This window comes from Podarcis tiliguerta, assembly GCF_965153285.1.
Source record: "Podarcis tiliguerta genome assembly, chromosome: 6".
NCBI classification, from domain to species: domain Eukaryota; kingdom Metazoa; phylum Chordata; class Lepidosauria; order Squamata; family Lacertidae; genus Podarcis; species Podarcis tiliguerta.
Genome location: NC_139539.1, coordinates 13,870,957 through 13,894,843, shown reverse-complemented (window position 1 = coordinate 13,894,843; position 23,887 = coordinate 13,870,957). Strand labels below are relative to the sequence as shown.

Below are 23,887 nucleotides of genomic sequence, written 5' to 3'. Positions count from 1 at the left end.
AAGAGCAATGTCGCCTCAGATGGGCGGCCTGTGATGGTGAGTAGGAGTGGAGTGATGATCTCATTCCTCAGGTCTTTATAAAGGGGACAGGACAGAATGGGGCTTATATGTATATACTTCTTGCTTGCTCGGGTAGAGGATAAAGAGGTGGTTTGTGGGGGGTTGTAAACTAGCTTATTGCACAAAGGTAAAATTCATATCCATTGCGCTGTCCATTTTCCCCTTCCTTTTTTTCTGCTCCCCACTGGCCATGTGACCCACTCCCCTGAAAAATAACCGTAAGGAAATGATGGCCCTCTGGCAGAAAAAAAATGTCCCCACCCCTGTTCTGAACCTTCCTCCTTCAATTGCACATGTGTTAATGGAAGAAGGCCCGAGAAACCAGAGTTTCAGCCGCCTTGTCAGGTTTTTCACATGGGAGTTCTCGGTTCTGCCACAAGTGAAGGGGGTGGTGGGGTGGTTTCTCATGCTTTGTCTTTCACAGAATGACGTGGCATTTAATTGTTAGCTGGCTGAATCAGTAATGCACTTAAAAGAGTCCATTTCCAGGACTGAAGCTGCAGGATGCAAGGATAATCAATACACTTTCAACCCTCAAAGCTAGCACGACCATTTCCATCTCTCCTCCTGGTGTTTGCTGGTTTAATTCTGCTTCGTAGCTCCCCATATCTCCCACCTGTGCTGCACCTTTAATCAGCTTGTTTCTAGTGTCCTTGGGAGCATGTGGTCTTAATTTCGCGCACGGCCTTCTGCAAAGCCTGCTTTAATTAATACTTGTTTACTTTTTATCCTGCACAGCCCCCGAGGGCTCGTAGCTAAGACCATAAAATAAACTTGGGATGACAAAGCATCTAATTGAAAGCTCTTCTGAATGCCGGATTCCAGCTACTGGCTCCACCCTTCTCCCAGCTGGACCAGAGCCACCAAGAGCCAGCCCAGTAGAAGACTTTATTATTATTTTTTAACAGCGCTGCATGATGTTGCCTAGGCTCTGGTGAGATTCCAAAGGAAGGGAGTTCCATAACTGGAGCAGCTCTCGAGAATGCCTCTGTGCAGATCAGCAGACAGGAATGGGGCAAACCTCAGTGCTGTCAGCAGTGCTGGAGATTATGTCACAACACGACAGGGTGTTATCCGTTGCATATCTCCTTACAGATAGTGATAAAAGCAGACTCCAAGGAGAGCGCTTGTTTTTATTAAGGGACAACCTCTAGAGATCTGTCAGGAGCTTGCATGTACCTCGGGTTACAGGCGCTTCAGGTTACAGACTCCGCTAACCCAGAAATAGTACCTCGGGTTAAGAACTTTGCTTCAGGATGAGAACAGAAATCGTGCTCTGGCAGCAGGAGGCCCCGTTAGCTAAAGTGGTACCTCAGGTTAAGAACAGTTTCGGGTTAAGAACGGCCCTCCAGAACGAATTAAGTTCTTAACCTGAGGTACCACTGTATAGCGAGACTCTTGCCTGCGCAAAACTGCAGCAAGATACCGCTTGCAGTTGCTTAATCGAGGATAAACACAATAAGGGAACAGGACATGACGAAAGGTAATGGCTTCAGACCCAGGATTAAAGGGCAAACTATGGTCGGTCCTCACCATAAGTTAGCATATGAGTGCTAATGTAATGGCTTAACGGTTAGGTCTAGCATGGAAATATCTGTTCCTAAAAAACGGAGGGAGTGCTACCCCATGGCAGGAGCTCAGTTAAGCACTTAGCATGCAAGGAACTGTGTGCATCTGGAGTGGCTGAAACCAGAATCCATCTTAATGTCAGGTTGATCAGATGTCAGCTTGCCCATACAACTGGCAAGCCAAATATTGTACGCAGGCCGTTAGTGCTTGGGGTTTCACTGTTTTGATCATGGAATCATAGAGCTGGAAGGGACCATCTAGTCCATCTAGGGGGCCATCTAGTCCAACTCCCTGCAATGCTGGAATTTGTTCCCCAATGTGGGGCTCGAACCCACGACTCAGAGATTAGGAGTCTCATGCTCTACTGACAGGTTTTCCAAGCAGCAGCTGTTATTTCTGTATTTTGAAGGTCCTGATATTTTATAGATGTTTATGGTGATTTATAGGGATGCAGGTGGTGCTGTGGGTTAAATCACAGAGCCTAGAACTTGCTGATCAGAAGGTCGGCGGTTCGAATCCCCGCGACGGGGTGAGCTCCCGTTGCTCAGGCCCTGCTCCTGCCAACCTAGCATTTCGAAAGCACGTCAAAGTGCAAGTAGATAAATAGGTACCACTCGGGTGGGAAGGTAAACGGTGTTTCCGTGCGCTGCTCTGGTTCGCCAGAAGTGGCTTATTCATGCTGGCCACATGACCCGGAAGCTGTACACCGGCTCCCTCAGCTAATAAAGCGAGATGAGCGCCCCAACCCCAGAGTCAATCATGACTGGACCTAATGGTCAGGGGTCGCTTTACCTTTACCTACGGTGATTTACAAGCATTTATTTGATTTGCTCTTGTTTTATCTTTTATTGTGCTGGGCTCCTTTTTGGTTAAACCAGTGTTTCCCAACCGTGCGTCTCCAACTGTTTTTTTGGACTACAACTCCCATCATCCCTGGCTAGCAAGACCAGTGGTCAGGTATGATGGGAATTGTAGTCCGAAAACAACTGAAGACCCAAGGTTGGAGAACACTGGGTTAAAGATTAAGAAATAGAATACATGTTAGCCACGAATAGGGAGAAGTAAGGGTGGCATCCAACTAATGTCAGGATTTATGCTGGTGCAATGGAATTTCTCCCCATCCTTCCCGCTTGTGCATTCCCTAAATCTGTCCTAGAGGTTCCCTCAGCCCTTTGGAGCAGATTTGAGGAGGGCTCAGGACCCGCTGGGGTGGGTGTTCTGTTGCACAGCCTTGGTCCAGTATACCTGAAGGAGCGTCTCCACCCCCATCATTCTGCTGGGACACTGGGGGCCTTCTGGTGGTTCCCTCACTGCGAGAAGCCAAGTTACAGGGAACCAGGCAGAGGGCCTTCTCAGTAGTGGCACCCGCCCTGTGGAACGCTCTCCCCCCAGATGTCAAAGAGAAAAACAACTACAGTACCAGACTTTTAGAAGACATCTGAAGGCAGCCCTGTTTAGGGAAGCTTTTAAGGTTTAATAGGTTATTGTATTTTAATATTCTGTTGGAAGTCGCCCAGAGTGGCTGGGGAAACCCAGCCAGATGGGCGGGGTATAAATAATAATAATTATTATTATTATTATTACACAAACATAAAACCTTGCATGGACAGGACGTGTTATTTGGATGCTGCCCTAAGGTCTGAGTCCCCCTAACTGAGTCATCACGGGGCTCACATGTGATCTTCTCGTTTCTGTCCTCGGTGTCAGCTGACACGCACTAGGGTTCCTTAGCATCACGATGGTTAGCAGCAGAAATCATGCAATAAATTTTAGACGATACAGCTTAGAAATGCAGCTCGCTCTTCTTCGCTCCCTTAAAGCTATCCTTACCTGGAATGCAAATTGCCCAGGAGAGAATCCCTATCCGTTGGGACTCTGGAGTCCGTTGCATGCCTGCACTTCAGTTTCTTAGGAAATGGCTGGTGTATTAACAGCACTGTCAGCACATCCGTCGTGCGTGTTCTTGTGATTTGTCATGGAATTGCTTAACTCAGCCCTTTCTCCCTTTCAGAGTGTTTCGCTGCGCTGCTCTTGCTATAATTGTCTCTTCTCAAGTTCCCCTGATGCAAGGAAGGGTGGGGTCTTCAGAAGACCGTGGGAGCCTTTGGATTCCAGAATGACAGAATGCAAGTGGAACCTGCACTAAAAAACAAATTCATTGTGGAGTCGTTCTGGCCAGGGTGCCGGCCAACCATTCAGGACACTCCAGGAAGCTCCCTCCCCACTTCCTGTTTTTGCTGTTTCTCGCACCCTTACACTCAAGTCATTGGATTCCTTGAGTGCTGACAAGGATAATTGCAGACAGGTCTCCTTTAATAGAAGAGCCTTTTCGGGCTGGGACACCCCAGAGACTCACCTGGCACCAAACGTCTCCCCCCCCCCAAGCATCTGGTGGCAACCTGGCCCTTCAGTTTACAGGTTTCGCTAACAGTTATGGATTATACTGGTTCTGCTGCTTTGGTTAAACTGGAAGGGGGCGTAGATAAATGTTTAAATACCTGCTTTTTAAAAACTACTTAGGATGTTGCTACAACTGGCGAAATTCGACAGTCCCTCTCAGTCTGTTTGTGGTCCTCTGCTTTGATCTGTGGTGCCTCCTCTTTACCTTGGAGAAATCCAAGGAAAGCCACTTTCAGTCCTGATAAGCCGTGCAAGGCTATGGTGCCAAAGTCCTTCAAGGGCACCCCAGCCTGAACCGCGGCATTGCCAAGGATGCTAGAGTAGAGCACTGGGAGCGTGTGCTGCAGCCCCGACCACCTTGTCCTTAAAAGTAGCATGCAAGCTCACTTGGTTGGAACGTGGTGCTGCTAACGCCATGGTTGCAGGTGGAATCCCCGTAAGGGACAGCTGCACGTTCCTGCATCGCAGCAGCTGGTTCTCGTGGGTTCCTTCCAACTCTACAATCCTATGATTTCGCCTGCTGAAGAATTCTTCAGAACTCCAAAGCTTACTGACTTGCATATCTTGGGACCCCCCTGAGAAATCGCAGAACGTGAGAAACCAGCTTATGCTTTCAAAAGATGTCTTTGGATGGGTGCAAATGACTGCCCTGCTGCTTAAAGCCGGGGCTGCCCCACACTGTGTCCCTGCATAGCTCCTTTCCTCTACCCGGTCCTCCTTCCCTGCATAGACTCCTCGCAGCCACGCATCTCTTCTCACTTCCTGTTGGCGTGGAAATCTCTTGAATGCTTCCAATACAAGGGGAAATGCAGCAGGGGTTTCCCTCTGTCATGGGTGCATCAGAGTAGAGGTGGATTAGGGCCTGGTGATTTGCAGCAGGAGCTGGGCAATGGGCTCACATCTGTTTATATACCGCTTGCTGTGTGGAGACTGGTGTGCAAGGTCTAATAAGCTGAGCCGGCATATCTGATCTGCAGGAAGTGGAAAAGACACGTTGAACTGGAATGTGTCCTTGACTATAGAGCATTGCATAGATTTTCAGGCAGGGCTTGGCCAAACATCTCATTGCGACATGCTTGTTGCAAGCCCTAGATTCAACTTTGGAAAAGCTGAATGTTCTGTACTCTTAAAACATGTTTTTGTTTTTTTCTTTAAACAAAACGTAGTCTGTTGCTATTAGCAACAACTTAGTATGTGTGCACCCCTTCACATAGTAGCGCTGACTTGGCCTTGTTCTCTTTCCTAGCTTTGGCTTTTCCTTGCTGCATTACTGCACATTCTTTTTACGTAACAAAACCCTAAGCTGCTGTAGAAAATCATGGGTTGCTGGACATGGTAAGCCTTGCTGTGACTTGCTAGCATGACTTGACCATGCAGGTTCTGGGCCACAGCTTGTGGTTAGCGAGGGGAGAGATGAACCAGGAGCCTGGGTTCAGACAGCACACTATGCCATAGTTCAGCATACCACGCTGGACGGACAAGTTCCTAAATTTTCCATTCTGGGTGTTTTGTAGAATTCCCTTAGCCGTGGTTTTTGCCAGATGCCTGGGGTTGTGACAACTGGTGGAACAGGCAGCAAAGGAATTGCTTATGCCGACAACTCAAATGCTTTACACATTGGCCCTGACTGTAGCAGAAACGACACACAAACCTGTAGCCAGGCTTACGTTCGACTGCAAAGACCTCCCGATTTTTTGGCGGGGGGGGGGGGGGCAGACAATTTTACCGGAGACCTCAAACAGAAAAGCTATTATGCCCTCATGTGTAATCATCCGTGGATGCTTGTAACTGGAAATGAGGATTAGACCAGGATTTATAACGGAGAAAAGAAGTGATAATAGTGAAAAATGTGAAATTGAAGAAGTTACTTTTCTTCGGGGGTGACTAACATTTGACTGTCTAGGTCACTATAAACTGCAGCTAATCTACATTGGCCATGTTGGGTGGGGCTCGTGGGAGTTATAGTTTAGCAGCATCTGGAGGGATGCAACATAGTCACCCTGGGAATTGCAGGTAGATAAGGACATTTTGTGTATGAACTCGAGGCGCATACAGTCACCAATTTTTCCTTGATGCGGACCCAGAAGCACTGCTTTTGGCTGCTAGGGAGGACTCTCCTGTAAGTGTGTCGCTATGGGAGGGGTGCAGTCAACAGGAGAGTCCCTGCAATCCCCACATGTGCTCATTGAAGAGGAGAGGACATTTGTTTGATTATCCTTGCAGCAAAGCATTTGTGCGCTCTTCCCTCCATGCATTGAGGGGAAGATGCATGAAGCATCTGTCTTAACTGTTTGTAAAAAGAAGTACAGTGGTACCTCGCAAGACGAATGCCTCGCAAGACGAAAAACTCGCAAGACGAAAGAGTTTTTCGTTTTCTGAGTTGCTTCACAAGACGAATTTCCCCATGGGCTTGCTTCGCAAGACGAAAATGTCTTGCACCTTTTTTAAAAAACCGTCAATGCATTCCTATGGGAAACCGTCAATACACAGTGGTGCTTCGCAAGGCGAAAAAATTCACAAGACGGAAAAACTCGCAGAATGAATTAATTTCGTCTTGCGAGGCACCACTGTAACAGCTTTCCATTTTTCAGAGGTGAGAACTTGGTCTCTGCAAACAATAGCTTATTGGGGTAATTTGAGTAAATGCTACCCAAGAAATAACATTCCTACACAAAGTGGATGCATTTCTAACCGCATTCCCTTCTCCCATTCAGCAGTCACGGCAAATGCCCTTGCGCTGCACAAGTCTTCATAATTCTGTAGCTTATGAAAAAAGCTCAAGCGTTTTCATTGTGCAACTCAGGTTAAGCTTCTGAAACTACTGTTGTGGTGTTCCCAGCTTCCTTGCATCTATCGACACTGCCAGGAATTGCTTCTGGGAACGAGCAAAGATTCACACGTTGGCAATAAATGGCTGCGGTTCTAATGGCAATGATTTCTCTTTTCAGTGATGCTACAGCCTTTTGATTACGACCCTAATGAAAAAAGTAAACACAAGTTCATGGTTCAGTCGATGTTCGCGCCCCCCGATACTTCAGACATGGAAGCAGTAGTGAGTATTGAGAAATGGCTTATTAAGGTGCTGCATTTTTCTTCTGCGTGAATAACATGGCAGAAAGCCTTTTAACAAGAACCAACGAGTTGTTTAAGGTGCACAGTGTAATAGCGAGACACGGCGGAGCACCTAGCGGTATAAAAGGGGGTCGGGGCTTGGAATGGAAGTAAGACAACCTTCAAGAAATGAAAATTGAAGTAGACAATCTGGATCCCTTTGAACTGGCAGCCTTGCTGCGAGTGCAGATGCCTCAAGATTCATAGAGGTCTGTTGAGGAGAAATCTGATTTGCTCACTTACTTCAGGAAAACAAGTTAGGCAGCTGGACTGTGCAAGCATATTTGGGCTGTATCCTGCTAACACGTTATCTTGGTGCAAGGATTTTCCCAGCTGCAATGGAACTTCATCCCCTCTCGTCCCCGCATGCATACCCTAAATCTGTTCTGGGGGGGGGGGGCGGGGTGTGCTTTTTTAAAATTTTGCAAAAACAGATCCCAGGTTTTTTCTTCCTTAAAAGATGAAGAAACAAAACAAATTCCCCCCTCCCTCCCCCATGGTTTCCAACATTTCTGGACATTTGACATCTCTAGCATGAACCAAACCAGCAAGAGGGATTTGTAAATCATGTTGGCCCTGTGGCATGCTTGAACACTGCAAGTGCACTAATGTCACTCCCACATCTAGAACACCCTTACAGCATAATGTAGGAATGGTGTGGCTTCGTATTCTTCACAGAGGAAGGCAGTGCTGGCTGAGCCACATCGGAAAATTCAGGGTACCCTTATCCATATTAGGTTGCGGTTAATACCTACGGATTTTGCATCTGTTGCTAGAGTTGGATGGTCATTCCGAAGTCATTCCGTTAGTGCAAGAATATCTTGCTTGTGCAACAGGACTTTCTCTTCCTCTTCTCATGTTGCCGCCCCCCCCCCCAAGATCTGTTCTGTGGGTTCCCCCAATTCTCCCAAGCAGGTTGCAGGCCATGGGGAGATCAGAAGGAGGGGAACTTCCATTACACAAGTGGAACCCCCCGTGATAACAGGGCAACTTCATTGCATACAACCGATAATGTTCACTCATAATGTACTGTATTTTTTGCTCTATAAGACTCACTTTTTCCCTCCTGAAAAGTAAGGGGAAATGTGTGTGCGTCTTATGGAGCGAATGCAGGCTGCGCGGCTATCCCAGAAGCCAGAACAGCAAGAGGGATTGCTGCTTTCACTGCGCAGCGATCCCTCTTGCTGTTCTGGCTTCTGGGATTCAGAATATTTTTTTTCTTGTTTTCCTCCTCCAAAAACTAGGTGCGTCTTATGGTCTGGTGCGTCTTATAGAGCAAAAAATACGGTGATTGCCAACAACCAATCCACAAGTAAAACAGCTGCAAAATATTCTAATAGCAGCAGGAGAGCAGTATAAATACAAAAAACAAGCAGCAAAGACTTTCAATTACATTGAAAAAGCTAAAATGTTTTTTGCAACCAAAACAAGAATATGTGGATCAGTTGTATAAATAGCATGTCCTTTTGACCCCAGCTTGTAGCATTAAAATATATTTAACTCTTAAAGTATGGTCCTGACCATGAACTTTGAATGAACATTGCTTATGAGAACTGGTCAACAGACCAAAATACCCCTTGAATGGAGCAGAAGTCATTTGAAATAATCTGGAAGGCAGTTGCCAGTGTCCTAATAACCCTCTCTCTCACACACAAATTGAATATGTCAGCATTACCTGTTCTTTAATTTGCAAACTTGCTATCTAGGGGGTGCCACCTCTGTGGGAGGCTGTGGTTAATCCAAGTGGCTTGCATTTGTGAACGATTTTGCCCTTTACCAGAAGCAAACAGCAGTTTGCAATGTTCAGATTGCTTCTGGGGCACATTGCATGCAACCCACAGCCAAGCACAATAGGTGGAACCAGTTGGCCTAGCTTATAGCAGTCCCACTGCATTTTTGCTCAATGGCATGTGCTCCTCGTGGGAAACAAAACCTTATGCAAGCAGAACTAGCCTGTGCAGTTCGCCCTGTGCCATCTGAGAGCACACTGTGTGAATGTTCCATCCGAACGCTCGCTGTTTGCCAATAAGCCAAGCCAAAATCTGTAGGAGCAAGCCTCACCCCTTTCTCCCCAGGCAAATCCCTCTTATCCAAGTAGATAGCTCAACTCGTTAGCACATGGTGCTGATAAGGGCAAGGTTGCAGGTTCAATCCCCGTATGGGACAGCTGTGTATTCCTGCATTGCAGTGGGTTGGACTAGATCAGGGGTCAGCAACTTAAGGCCCATGGGCCAGAAGTGGCCCGTGGAGGTTGTTTGACCAGCCCACAAGCCGCCCCCGAACCAAGGTGCGCGCTGCGCTAAACCGGCGCGGCAACTCGCATCCGCGGCACTGAAAACCGTGTCTGTGCAGGTGCAGACACCGAAAATCGTGGGCGTGCACGCGATTGATCCAGCCCACGGAGGGATTTCCGTGAGACCGATCCGGCCCAGGCAAGATAAAGCTTGCTGACCCCTGGACTAGATGATCCTTCGAACTCTGCAGTTCCGTGATTCTCCCTGCCCAAATCCGCCAGCAAAGAGTTGCATGGAGCGGTGGGCATGCGCCAGCCAGCTCTAATTCAACACCACCCCACCATTCCTGCTTCAAAGCAGAGAAGGCCTAGGGAGCGGGGAGGGGGGCACTTTGGCACTTCATAGTCAAGTCTCTTCAAGTGGAAAGATAGCAGGTGTCCCTGCACGACTTCCCAGCTATCTTCGCCCATCTCTGCAGCGTCGCAGTCAGAGGGAAACGCCGGTTGTTCATCACATTCAGCAGAAGATGACACCATGCTTGTCATGGCTGGGAGATTCATTAAAGCCTGTTATTGGCCCTTCTGAAACTTTCTCAGAAGTGTTTCAGAATGCTAGATAGACATTTCCATATTTATTTATTTTTTACTAATGATCCATGAAATAGGGGGGTTTCAGTTTGCTTCTTGGTATCTTGGACATTGGAGAGACATTGGGGAAACAAACTGCATAGTACTGAAGAAGACTTAATTCTTTTAAAATTAACTTTTTCTTCCGTTCTGTGTGTTTCAGTGGAAAGAAGCAAAGCCAGAGGAACTCATGGATTCAAAACTTAGATGTGTGTTTGAGCTGCCGGCAGAAAACGATAAACCCGTGAGTGCAATTGTTGCTTTCTGTACTTGGCACGGCTGCTGCTTATAAGTAAAAGGTAGTGTCTGAAATATCTAGACTCTTAAACCAGCTGTATATTTCAAGGCCCAAACATAAGGCTGTGGTTTATTCAGAAACTATATTAAATGTTCAAAACAAATCATCCCAGCAAAGAGGCACTTTTATAGTCAGCTTAAAATATTTTCGTAGATTATAATACAGTTGATTTAAACATGATCGATCTACTGTGGATGAAGCTGATTTTCTTCAGTATGTTCCCTTGCTTTTTCTTCTCTCACCCAGAATCATGTCATGGGCACATCATTACTAAAGCTGCACCTGTGCTTTACATAGGATTGTGCATTGCAATTCTGCAGTCACAGCCATGCCTTTAGATATATGGTGGTGGTTTTTCTGGCGCTTAGTCCTCTAACAATGTAAAAGGTGGAATTGCAGCATATTGCGATAAGAGTAGACTGTGGATTCCAGGTTTCTGCTTTTCCCCTTTTAATCCGTAAAAGTTGCTGCCAAGGAGTGTGGTGGAGTCTCCTTCTTTGGAGGTCTTTAAGCAGCCATATGTCAGGAGTGCTCTGATGGTGTTTCCTGCTTGGCAGGGGGTTGGACTCAATAGCCCTTGTCGTCTCTTCCAACTCTGATTCTAGGAGACTAGGCAGCAAATAGTAGCTTTAGCCATTGCTCTTAGTATTCCAGATTGTGATGCAATTTCAGCGTCAGATAAGAAATAGAACGTTCCACAAGTTGCCAAGGAAGGGTGTGTTTAGGTAAATGCTGTTTTTGCTGCGTTTGCAGCACTGAAGTGACATCAAGCCTGGGCAGTGTGTCTCCTGGGCTGCCCAGAGAACAAGTCGCTGATGTGGTCCAAAGGAAAGCAGAGCGATACATTTAGCACCAGCTTGACTGCAGGAGTTGCTGGAAAGAGGCATACAAGACGCCATCCAACCGCCTTAGGGACTGCACTCTGGATTTGTGTGGGGTTTATTCCTTAGCTTTTTCTTCTCCTTGAAGATGTCGCACAGCACAGTGGAGGTCTAGGATCATAGTTTTCCTTCTAGATAGGCTACCTCACCAGCTTGACACAGGGTGCGTGCAGGACACAATCTGAGAGGTGTTCCTGGACACTTCTGGCTTTGCTTTTTGAACACTTAAATACCCTTGTGCCTGGCTGGTCGCTCAGATCTTTTGGCCCTGTTTGTAATCGCAGTTGTCACCCATTGCAAAATGGGTGCAATGAGGAACCCATGTTTAGAACTTGGGTCTTTGTGTACTATGTGAAAAATAATGAAGGCTGGGAACTATTGAGAGAATAATTAAGCAGTCTGGGCAGTTGTAATGGGCAGTGATTACAAATATCCCTAGAAACTTAATACTCCTTTTACTAAAGCACTAACATTAAGACTTCAAGTAGAATAGGTATCTGTAGGAGGCTGTTGGCATCTCTGTCTCACACACAAACACAGCTCTACATCTAGCAACCCAGAGATGAGGGAACAGTAGTTGGGGCAATGGGATTTAAAAAATAGTCATAGATACAGTATGCAAAGCGTTCCGGCTCCCAGGGACTGATGGGAGTTGTAGTCCAAAACATCTGGAATGTGCTAGGTTGGGGAAGGCTGACTGAGATTGTTGGCTGTCCTAAGTGCTTTGTAAAGAGAGAAATGATTGGATTTGAAGTGCCCTAAATGAAAACAAACTTTCTGTTGTTGTTGTTTTTGTCTCAACAGCATGATGTAGAAATAAATAAAATTATATCCACAGCTGCAACAAAGACAGAATCTTCTGTAATGTCTAAATCATTAAGTTCTTCTTTGGATGACAGCGAAGTTAAGAAAGTAATGGAAGAATGTAAGAGGCTCCAGTTAGAAGTTCAGAGGTTACGAGAGGAGAATAAACAATTTAAGGTAAGGTCAACCTATTGACACTTAGGACAAAGTTAAAAGTATTGGCGTGTATTGCAAACTGCCTGGCATAGTTGTGTTTTTGTTGGGCATTTAATAACAGCTGGGGATTTGTTTCATGCTGGTTCACACATCACTCCTAAATAACAGAGGTGCATTCAGCTAAATTGTTGTGCTGGTGGAGGCCAGTACAAGGATTCCTGCTTGTGCAACAAGAATTCTGCCCTCTTCTTCCCTGCCAGAGCTGGGGGAACTCCAAGAAGAGATGCGGGGGGGGGGGGAGGGGCAGAATCTTGCCTCTCGCAAGGAAAATCCTTGCACTGGTGCAGCCTACATAGAATACAACCCATACAGTACTTTGTTTTAAGTCATTAATTATGTTGGGTGCTGCGTTATGCGGTATGGTTTGTGCCATCGGATACTATAGCTTGTTTGTTCCCAACAAACCACAAGCGGTAGGCCAGAAATAAGCCGAGGTTCGTTGTCCTTGGCTTACTTCTGGTTTGCTGATCATGGTTTGTTTGAAATAAACCGCAATCCGGGTTCACACAATAAGCCATACCACACTTGTTCTGGGGTATGGCTTTTTGGGAGAAGGTGAGCAGCAGGAACGTTCACAATTAAGCCATGGTTTAAAACAAACAATAGCTTTTTGTTGTTTTAACCTGGCCTTACCCTGATCTATTAAGGGACGCAGGTGGCGCTGTGGGTTAAACCACAGAGCCTAGGACTTGCCGATCAGAAGGTCGGCGGTTCGAATCCCCGTGACGGGGTGAGTTCCCGTTGTTCGGTCCCAGCTCCTGCCAACCTAGCAGTTCGAAAGCACGTCAAAGTGCAAGTAGATAAATAGGTACCGCTCCAGCGGGAAGGTGAACGGCGTTTCCGTGCGCTGCGCTGGTTTGCCAGAAGCGGCTTAGTCATGCTGGCCACATGACCCGGAAGCTGTACACCGGCTCCCTCGGCCAGTAAAGTGAGATGAGTGCTGCAACCCCAGAGTCGGTCACGACTGGACCTAATGGTCAGGGGTCCCTTTAACTTTACCCTGATTGTGTATTGGACAGTTGTTAGCCACTCTAGGTGCCTTTTGGCCAGAGAACAGGGCAGAAATTATTTGAGTGAATCTGTGAATTTGGTTAATGGATATAATCTACCGCAGTAGTGAATGACGGCAAAATGAGTAACTAGCAAGCTCAACTAGAAGATGTGGGTTTTTTAAAAAACCATGGTTAATCTGTTAGTAACAGATTGTAGGATTGTGTGCTGTCTTTTCCCATCACTTCCATTCTGGTCCAAATTCCTCCTGGCTGCCCATGGTTTCTTATAGAATTGGCACTTGCATTAACAGAGGTTAGAGCTGACTGCAGTTCCTGATCAATCCAGCTTGGGGGAAGGACTGTTTTTGGATCCCAGGTTTAGCAGGAACCCTGGTTACATTTTAGGTCTGTTTTGGGCCTGGCAGAAGAGAGTTTTCTGCTTGGAAAAAGGAGCACATTATCTCACCCCAGATTGTTTACATCTCAGCACAGAATTGAGGCTGAGCTTCTAATGCACACGTCTGCTCAGTGCATTTATTTATTTTTTAAATCTCCATAAATTATCCTTGCTGCAGGAAGAAGATGGACTGCGGATGAGGAAGGCGCCCCAGACAAACCACCCGGGCTTTGCTTCAGCACCTGTTGTGAAGGAAGAGGGGCTCAGCACTAGACTACTTGCCCTGGTGGTACTCTTCTTCATCATTGGCGTCATTATAGGGAAAATCGCCTTGTAGAGGCAGCATGCTGAGGATTGTAAATTGGATTGATGGATCTGCCATATCATTGGTATTAAATTTATTCATAACAAATGTTTAAAAAAAAAAAATGTATGACATCTCACAGGTCTTGCCTTTTAAATTTTTACCCCTGCACAAATATAACATTAACATAACATAATCTTCTAGAAAGCATAAAACGTAAAAGGAGTTGAGCAGGAGAAAAGAGGCGAGTGACATCTTGATTGCGAGCAGTGAGGACAAAATCATGTATTTTAACACTATAAAGGTGCATTTTGTGTGCGTGTGTGTGGGTTTTTCTGTTTGTTTTTTTAAAGTTAAACTTCAAAGAGTTCTTGGACCTTCATCCCAGTTACTGGACTTCTCTTCTTTGGAGGGGGGAGGAAAGAGAAAGTTCCTCCGTTGAAAAAGAGTAGATCCTTCTGGTTATTTAGAGGTTGGCTTTCAGGCAGGTGAGGCTGATGGCGTTATTGTAAAATAGGCTAACCCACCATTCCTCCTCCTCTTAAATTTTAACAGTTCTGTCAAGTGGGTGTGACTTGGGTCTCAGCAGTATAACTCCCCAAGCAGCTGTTTATTCACCCTGAACTCTCTTTAAGTGTGACCCTGCCTCTCTAGGTCCTGGGTCATTTGCAGGAGCTGTGAACCACTAACTGGGCAGCCTGGAAGATGAGAAGGAGAGGGGAGAGAAGACTTGGAGCAGGTTCATGATCCAGAAGGGTGCCAGCAGCACCGGGTTTCTGAAATTGGCCCTGGCCAGTCTTATGTATAGAAAAGGGGCGACCAAAAGATTGTGGAGGCTGCAGCAGGAGGGAGTGGAAGGCGAGAGGGTCACCCACATGCTTTTTTGCTCCTGTCAGTCTAGCAGTGAGGAAACCTAATTGCCAGTGGTGGTTTGGAAACACAAGGAGCCTGCTTTCCAGCTGTGTGGTCAACTCAACGTGTTGCACCAGATGTGCTCCGATTTGAACTGCGGGTGTGATTTTCTTAGCCAGGCTTTGTAGGAAAGAGGAGTGTTGCAATGAGCCATCGCGTTTTGTATCTGAACCCTCCCGTCTTGCTAAAATAGTTTCTTCCTGTCCATCTGTGTTTCCAGTCAAGATGGCATCATGTTTAATGGGGACCATGCACCTCTTGCCTCACCCATCGCGTCCTTTTTGCACCCTCCGCTTGTCGCATCCATCAGCAAACCTTTCCTCCTCTGCTTGCACCCTCGGCAGACTCTCACAAGCTTAGCCACATAATGCATTGCACATTGGGGGGGGGGGTGGCTTTCCGCTTACATGACCTTATTTCAGCCTTTTGCCATTTACCTTCTCGTGAAGCTTTTGGAGATCAGGTTTCTGTCCTGAACTATAGAAGAAAGGCTGTCAGGGATTTGGTCTTCTGGACCTGAGAAGGAATGGGACTTGCTGTTCTGTGCCCATCAGTGGCACAGCTTAGTTCAGTCTCTGGGGCATTCTCCGTTTCTCAACAGCTCAGTTCGAGAGAGAAATAACACGCTGCTCCTTTGCCCATCAGCTGTTTAGTGCTGACTTTCTTGAATGGTGCTGCACCCAAGGAAGAAGTCTCTTGGGCTATAACTGGCTGAAAAGGGGACATGTGCATGGAAGGACTTGGGGGCAAAGGTCATGAATCTTAAGCAACCTGGTTGTCTCGTTTGTGGGATGATAGGTCTAGACCAGCCTTCCTTTCGACCGCTCTCCAGCTGTTGCTAGATTCCAGCTCTCCTCATCCCTGACCAATGGCCATGCTGGTTGAGGCTGATGGGGAGTTGGGAGAACAGCAACACCCGCAGGGCACCAGGTTGGGTACGTTTGGTTTAGCACCACTGGTATTAACATACCAGTCAATGGAAAGCTGAAAGGAGCTGAATGCAGCCCCATTGAACAATGTGGGAAATGCCACTGGACAGTTATCTGTGTGGCAGGTTGCATGGGGCGAGGAGGGTCAATGCCTCGTTCTAAAAGGGGACCAAGCTACTGTTTGCTGTTGGTTCACGTAGCTGAGTTAAAGTCCTTTATATCCAAATGTTTAATGCATATTTAACTTATTTAATACACAGTCAACTCTCAGCTTACGTTCCAGGGATAGCTCATGAAGCCAAAATCTCATATACTCAAAACACATAGTCCCTTGCACCTCCAAATGCTCTCCCAAGCTCACTGCAGTGGCAGGTGGGATTGCTGGTGCCCCCCTCTCTTTCAATTTTTTTGTTTTTAAGTTTAAATGCACGTTAAGTTGGAAGTTGACTGTATTTCATCTCATGTTTCCTTTACCGTCGCAGAAGTTTGACTACTGTTATAAATGGTTAAAAAAGAGAGAAGAAAAGGCACCTGTTCAAAGTTGGTGAATAGAACTAAATTTTCCTTTTGTTGCTGTAGTAACGATGGACTCTTCCTCCTCCTGATGCTTTGGGCACGACATAATTCTCACTTTCGACCATCTAAACATTGGGGGAAACAGCGGTCAGGAAAACTGTTTTTGTATATAAAAATAAGTCTATGTAGGGGAAAAAATTAGTAGGAATTAGTTCTATGCTGTTAAAAACAAAAAGACCAATCCTGTTTGACTATGTAGCATCTTTAAAAAAAAAATCAAATAAATCTACCCCCAAACGAATGGAGTTCCGTCCCTGTTTTGATTGCTTCGTTTTGTGCTTCAATGCTGCGAAAGTGAATTGTCCGTAACAAGACGTTAAGTTGCCTAGTTTTGATTACCACTTTTTCCTAACTTAATTTTGTTTCCAAACACATAACAAGGAGCAACTTAAGTAAGAATGTGACTTACCTTTTTTTGAAGATGTGTCGTGCGCAAATAGAAAAAAAAAGTCTTATCTACGGAAGTTATTGATGGACAGCATTGAATTGCTTACAAGTGATCACCACTATAAAAGTCTGCCACCTATAAGATTGCTTCTGCTGTTTGGATCGCAGATTTAGCCTGCAGCTTTTACAGCCTTCATCTTCCGGGAGTTGACAATGCTGTCCATCATACCTGTGGTGCTTTTAATCATTGCAGTACTACTGCAGGAAATGCAGTTTTCTATGGGTTAATGCCACCGTGCAAGTAAAGGCCCACCGCCATACAGAACTAGGCCATGAGATTAACCCACAGAAATCAGTGGTGCTTTAGTTAAGATTCCTGCATTGCTGGAGGATTGGACTAGATGAACGGAGGATTTGGTCATGTGGAAACTTAGCTGCACCAATATTGGATAGGGAGCATCTGGCTTGTCAGCAGTACATGTGAACAGGATCCAGGGGTCTGACTCAACACCAGGAAGAGCTTTCTAAGAGCTGTTTGATGGTGGGACAGGAGGTTGTGGACTCTCCATCCTTGGACATTTTAGAGCAGGTTGGATGGCCATCTGCCTTGGGACCTTTAACTGAGATTCCTGCATTGCAGGGAGTTGGACTAGATGACCCTTGGAAATCCCTTCCAACTCTACACTTCTAGGAGTCCATGATTCTAAGGGTTCGCTCACAGCATTTTCTGTTCAATGAGTATTCTGTGGGTTTTATTTTTCAACGTAAACCGATTCCAAGCACCGCTTCATGCTTCAATCAAAACTGTTACGCATTTATGACCTACTACTGTTTCTGAAATGAAAATGGAAGAAACTGCAAAGGATGTGTGCATTTATTTTGGATGGAATAAATAGCAAGAGCTAATTACACACATCTGGTGTCTGTTTCGCAGACTGAACACACACACATTCAGATTTGTAGTACCAAATCTGTTTTTAGGGTTTGGTTGTGGGGTGGGTTTTTTTAATCCATTTGGACATTGAACCGAGACCTTCGGCATTAATTGGTCTGTCTAAACAGTTTGTCTAAATTTTAGAGAACTGAGGATTTGGTCATGTGGAAATTGATTAGACTGCTGAAGCCTAGGCGTCAGCCCCGTGAGAAGGAAAGCAGACCCTTCTTAGCACTAATAGCAGGTTCTGATGTCTTGCTCCTTGGCCTGGCAAGCTTTTGATGGCACATAGACTTAACTGGTTGTGCTGGCTGGGGTTGCTGAGCTTTATAGCCCCAAACTAGTAGGCAAAAAGTTAGTCAAGTGGGACTATAAAGATGGATTAGCAACTAGGAATTTTAACTGTGTCTTCTCTTGGCTATTATATTGTTGAGACTCATCCCAAGGTCACTAAAGATGAGTGGTGGGATATGCATTCAATAAACACAACAGACAAATAAACCACATTTAGTATCTACTGAGTTATGTGGCTTGAGGAACCTCTTAACCACTATTTGGTATTCTCAAGCACAGAGAGCAGCGAATGAACATTGGCTGAAGAAATGCAACTCTGAAGTCTTTGATCATGTAAATCAGTCAGTGAGGATGCTGTTGAGGGCTGCCTTCTACATGGTGGGTAGTCTGCCTTGTTTTTGCTTCCCCTCAGTGCACTGCCGGAAGAGAGGAAAACAAATGGCTTTTTGCTCCAAGATCTGATCGCCTGCAAGAGGGCCTTTTTTCTTATCCTGTCACTAATTGCTTCATATGTTTTGGCTCTTCCCCACTCCTGTCATCGTCCTGAACGTTCCTCACCCACATGGAATTGGGCTGCAGGTTCTCTCACCATAGCTGCCAAGTGTCTCTTATTTGGCGGGACAGTCCCTTATCTCAGCGCCATGTCCCGCTGCTGTCCCTTACGGATGAGGCTTTGTTTGGCTGCTGGCTGGGCTTTCTGCCTTTGGCTCGGAGGAGCTCAGAAGCTGAACATACATGTGCCCGGAAAATCCCTTATTTTGGCTGGTGATCCCTTATTTTTGAGGCTGCTGGTCCCTTATTTTCAAATCTGTAAGTTGACAGCTATGTCTCTCGCCCCCCACTATAAAGTTACATTTCCATGAATACACATGGTCCAGTCCAATCAAGTGTTTCATCTTCCCCAGATGGTGACTGCAAAGTTTCTGGTAGAGACCCTCTGCACTCCTGAACTCAATAGATGGTGGCCAGAATTAAAAACCTGGACTTTTCATAGGTAAAATATGTGTTCCCACCACTGAGTAATGACTTCTCCCCTTATTTCTGGTTCCATTTACTTGAAATAGATTTTCACATTTACCAGGACACACAGAAACATGGATCCCAGGCACCAGACACTAGCTGTGTTAAGACACCACACTAACCTAAGAGTTGAAAATCTGCGTCCTTCCATATTATGTTGGACTCCATTGGTCATGCTGGTTGTGCTGATGGGAAATGACCAGATCCTCCAGGAAACCACCAGCCCGCGTCCCAGTCTTACCCACCTGCCAATCAGCTGATGTTAGTCCAGTCAGCCGGTGCTGTCAGCTGACGAGTTGGGTGGGGTTAAATTCTGTGCTGATTACATACACCGATTCCCCTACTGGGAACAGGCAGTTCCTGGGCAGCCAAAACAGCAAAATTTAACTGTCCAGTCCTGGGTTCTGCTTCAAAATGCAGTGTAGGGCTGTTTGAAAGTCCTTTTGCATTGTTCCTTGACACTCTGGTTTTCATAGGTTTAAATAGCAGTGATGGGCTCTTTGCAAAAGGGCTTTTAAATAGCCCTGAGCAGCATTTTGAATTCCTAGCAATCGGGGCTTAGAAATGGAAGTATCATAGAATCATAGTGACATCAGGTGACTGGCAGATCAAATTTGGCCTGTCACAGGTGGGGAAATAAGGATCTGGCCCTCTAGTCAGAAAAGGTACCCACATTCTAACAGAGATCTTGAATTGCAGAGAAATGGGCCAGCAAAAGGGGAAAGTGAAAGTACTTTATGTAATTATGTCAGTGCCTATAACAAAACGTAGCCATTTTTAGAAGTTGGGCAGCTGTTTTATATACATGACTTTAAAAACAAAAAAAAGTTCCCTGTGTAGAAAAAAAAAGTTAACATGCTGTAATACATTTTGTGCTTTAAAAATTTGTACATTAAGATAAGCATTGCATCTGAAACAGTTAATGCACAATTCCCCACTGGTACTTGTATACAAACCCATCATTAATCTACATATTAGCCAAAAATGTTGTAAATATACCATGTAAATTGTAGTTGCATAGCTGGAGGGTTTTCCTCTCTCTTTTTGGCAGGGGGCAGGGTAGTTCAGTGATTTGGAGAAGACACACAGGTCGGTATATAATCTGATTATTTTAGGAATCTACTCTATAGCTAAAAAGGAGCCAGTGGTTTTGAGACAATACAATGCCATGCACATTAGCCTGAGTTACTGAAGATTGTCATGGTCGTTCTTTCTCCCTTAAGGATGTTTTTAACGCATAGCTCCTTATTGCCAGAAAATAAAAATTGCTTCATAGACTGCAATGGCTGGAACTCTACAGCTCCAAGGAATAGCTGCCAAGCAAGTTTTGATCGGACGAGAAATCACGAGTTTTCGCCTGTTGCCAGCAGCTGTGTATTTCAGAGTTAACTCAATTGGATGTTGCTTTGTTGACTGATTGAGAGAGATGAAGGATGCCAGAAAACTCATACTGGGTTATTTTTCACAGTGGAGTGGAACAGCTGAGGCTGTAAACAAATGCCCTTTTGAGCATTTTCTGTTTACCAATAGCTGTTATCTTTCTTTGCAGGTGTAGTAGGATAATCAAGTACGTGGGGCAGGGTGGGAAAAGTCAGTCTTCACAAAAGGAATTTCGCAGCTCAGTGGTAGAGCATGCCCTTTGAATGCAGAAGGTCCCAGGCACAATCCCTAGCGTATCCAGGTGGGGCTGGGAATGCCCCATCTAGAACTTGCAACACCTGCCAGGTAATGTAGACACTACTGTGCTAGGCGGACCGAAAGTTTGACTTGGTCTAAGGCAGCTTCCTATGCTTAAATCTGGCTTGCACAATTCATTGACCTTATGTGAACTGGTTTCTTCCAATCCCAGCACCTCGGTGGAGTTCCACATACATAGCTAAATGAATTGCACCTTGTACCTGGTTTGGCTTTTAAACTGTGACTGCCTTTAGCATTTTATCATCTTTATTCCTAAGGACTAGATTCAAGCTCTTCTTCAGAATAACCAAGGGCCTCAGGACTGGTCATATAAACAAATCCACGACACCTACAAAGCAGACATTGTGGCCAGGTTTGCACGTAATGCAAAACCATTGTTTTAACACTGCATGAGCAGGAAGAAGCCCAGGCAAAGCACCAGGCTTGGCATGGCTCTCCTCTCTCCTCCCACATGGCCAGCAAAAAATGCTTTTGCTAGTGTTTAGTTTCGCCTTCCGATAATCCTGGCTTGTCATGCCATACGAAAGAGAAATGGTCGTTCAAAAGAAACTGGTCCGTTAAGCAAGCCAGCTTCGTAATTTCTTCTTTTGACCTAAATCCCTAAGGAACTTGAGACTTGGCTACCTGAAAAAGACTCCTTATCCCATTTAAACCTTCCTATTCACTAAGATCTTTGGAGGAGGTCCTTCTGCCAATGCCATGACCTATATTAATCCATCTTGCAGCATCCAAAGGCAAGGGCATTTCCTTGGTGGCTTCTACATTGTAGAAGTCTCTGCTCTGAGATACGGCACGTACTGCTCGTAATGACTGTTTAAAACTGTGTTAAAACTCTGTTTATTCACCCATGCATTTTCACCCATGTTGGTCTGCAGTTGTAGCTATTTCCCTGCCTAATGTATTTGGATAGTTGTATACCGCATTGGAATTTACCGTATTTTTCGCCCCATAGGGCGCACTGCCCCATAGGACGCACCTAGTTTTTTTTTTGGGGGGGGGAATAAAGAAAAAAAATTATTCCCCCCCCAGGCGCGGGGGAAGCCCGAGCTTCCCTCAATCCCAGCCTGAGAACAGCCTGCTATCCACAAGCCTAGGGAGGCCAGCGGTAAGTCGCGCCGGTCTCCCCAGGCTTCGGAATGCAGGCAGCTCTGCGCAGCCATCGGGAGGCGGGCCCGACTTCGTGCCCAGCTCCGGATGGCTGCGCATAGCTGCGCTCACCCCCAGACAGCAGGCAGCTCTGTGCAGCCATCGGGAGGCGGGCGCGAAGTGGCGCCGGTCTCCCGAGCGTTGTGCAGAGCTTCCTGAAGCCTGCATTCGCCCCATAGGACGCACACACATTTCCCCTTCATTTTTGGAGGGGGAAAAGTGCGTCCTATAGGGCGAAAAATACGGTACTTTTGAATTAAAAGGCGGTCTAAAAATATTTGAAACGAAATGTTTTGAAGTTGGCCTGTCTTAAAAATGACCAATGATTAAAAAACAAAACAAACCAACAACTATGGTCCCTGGTTTGCTTGAGAGAACAAGGAAATATTAGCGTGAAGTAAAACTAATCTCCAACAATCTGCCTGCTTGTGCATATAACACTGTGCTGTGGTATAACTTTATGTGCAAACCCAGCCTCTGGGGTTCTGTGCTGACCAAACTACACCCTCATCGCCCGTTTAAGGTAAGCAGTCGAATATGCAGATACATTTCTTCACACATGGTACATTATATGGAAGCTGGATAACGGGCTCCCTAATTCCAACTTTTGTACTATTAACAGTTGGTTTAAATTGTGAACAAAATAGTAAATGATAGGTCTCTGACGCTAATCCAGAGCAACGAAACTGAAATTGTCCCATGAAAGCAGAATTGCTTCTTGATACATGTGAATTTTTGTTTTGTTTGGGTGGGTGGGGAGAAGGGGGTGCAGGTCTATCCTACACCTATTGAAACGGGTCGTTCCGGTGCGTTAGGTACAATTTAAGCCACCTGATCAGAAGCCGAAGGTTGCCCTCTACATCAGAGACCAAGCAGCCCAATTCAGATGCCCGTCTCCATACTTAGGCAGGTATGAAAGGGGAAAGCACATCCAACAGGCGTCACCTATCATTAAGAAAAAATAAGAGTGCGTATTGGCAAGGTAGAAAACGAAACAGTTTCCCCAGTGTGCTCATTTTGTTGTGCATACACATAAGTCTGGACGCTAAGGCTGTCTGGATTCCATGCAGCAGCTCAGTGACCAAAACATCTGGGCTTCTAGTCCCACCTGACCAGATGCACAGCTAGAGATGCTAGCAGGGTTGCCCAAGGCAGTGTCTTCAGGGCCCCACTGCTGTTGTCCTCGCCTATTCTTCCCAGGTAACTTGGCTTGACGTGCCTCGCTAGGGCTCCTGAGGGGCCACCGCACTGGACAAGAGGGGCCTGGTAGGATGTGGGCCGCTTGCTGGGTGTGCTGGGGCTTGACCCATCGGTCGGCCTCTCCCCGATGAAGAGCAAGCTGTGGTCCTTGGCATCCTGCTCGACTCGGAAGAGTTCGTACTCAGTGTGGGGCAGTCGGATCCCCAGTGCGGCACATCCGTTCGTGTGAGTCACGTCCAGCTCTTGCCCGACGCTCCAGGCACCGGCTTCTCCGCAGCTCCCGAAGCTGGAGGAGTTCAGCATCGCCACAGTTACGGGATCCATCGGCGTCACCCGGGCGCGGGTCACCTTGAAGACGAGCTCGGTACCTCCTCGCACAATGAGGGACGCCGCTCCCTGGGTATAGTGGCCGAGAGCGTAGACGGTGAACGTCGGCTGTTTGCAGAGAGGGTCGGAGTAGTGGCGGTAGTAGCCTTCCCAGCTGCGGTTGTTGGCGTGGAAGATGAAGTACCTCGTGAGGAAAAGCACGGCTGGGCGGACCTCGCAGCGAGTGCTGACCCAGCGGCCGCTGAGCAGCATGGGGAGGTCCGGCTTGAGGGGTAATACAGGCGGGTGGTGTTCGTCCGCTCGGTATATGATCCCGCAGGCAGGGCACGGCTGGATGTGATGCTGCGGGAAGGGAAGGAAAATACAAGTTCTCAGCAAGGCTTTTCATTGCTTGTTTAAGAACAGGCATGTTCTTCACCAAGGGAAACTGCATTCCGCAAAGGGGAATGAAGAGATTAACGTTAACTTTTGTTACGGCATGAAAGACTAGAATGCAAGGGAGGGAGCAAGGCAAAACTGTCCTTTTCCCTGGTTGTACCAGCCTCTTAAGGACGCGGGTGGCACTGTGGGTT

At 46.3% G+C, this 23,887-nt stretch overlaps 2 protein-coding genes and 2 long non-coding RNA genes across 4 annotated transcripts in view; 2 read left to right on the top strand and 2 right to left on the bottom strand.

The window, feature by feature from the left end:
- Window positions 1–16,550, top strand: part of VAPB (VAMP associated protein B and C) — a 43,203-nt gene extending 26,653 nt beyond the window's left edge. The window contains exons 3-6 of the mRNA XM_083447121.1: window positions 6,978–7,081; window positions 10,164–10,244; window positions 11,984–12,160; window positions 13,767–16,550. Of these exons, the coding sequence (XP_083303247.1) occupies window positions 6,978–7,081; window positions 10,164–10,244; window positions 11,984–12,160; window positions 13,767–13,925 (521 nt within the window). The 3' untranslated portion in view covers window positions 13,926–16,550. The remainder of the gene's footprint in view (window positions 1–6,977; window positions 7,082–10,163; window positions 10,245–11,983; window positions 12,161–13,766) is intronic.
- The window catches only part of LOC310680462, a 253,575-nt gene that overhangs the window by 204,445 nt on the left and 25,243 nt on the right, over window positions 1–23,887 (top strand). The window lies entirely within an intron of this gene.
- Window positions 17,553–21,569, bottom strand: LOC310680459. Its single transcript, XR_014512785.1, has 2 exons — window positions 19,186–21,569; window positions 17,553–19,150 (listed from the first exon to the last, which is right to left on the bottom strand). It is a non-coding gene; the product is annotated as an uncharacterized lncRNA (long non-coding RNA).
- The window catches only part of APCDD1L (APC down-regulated 1 like), a 43,116-nt gene continuing 41,550 nt past the window's right edge, over window positions 22,322–23,887 (bottom strand). The window contains exon 4 of the mRNA XM_083446965.1: window positions 22,322–23,657. Coding sequence (XP_083303091.1) covers window positions 22,887–23,657 — 771 coding nt within the window. The 3' untranslated portion in view covers window positions 22,322–22,886. The remainder of the gene's footprint in view (window positions 23,658–23,887) is intronic.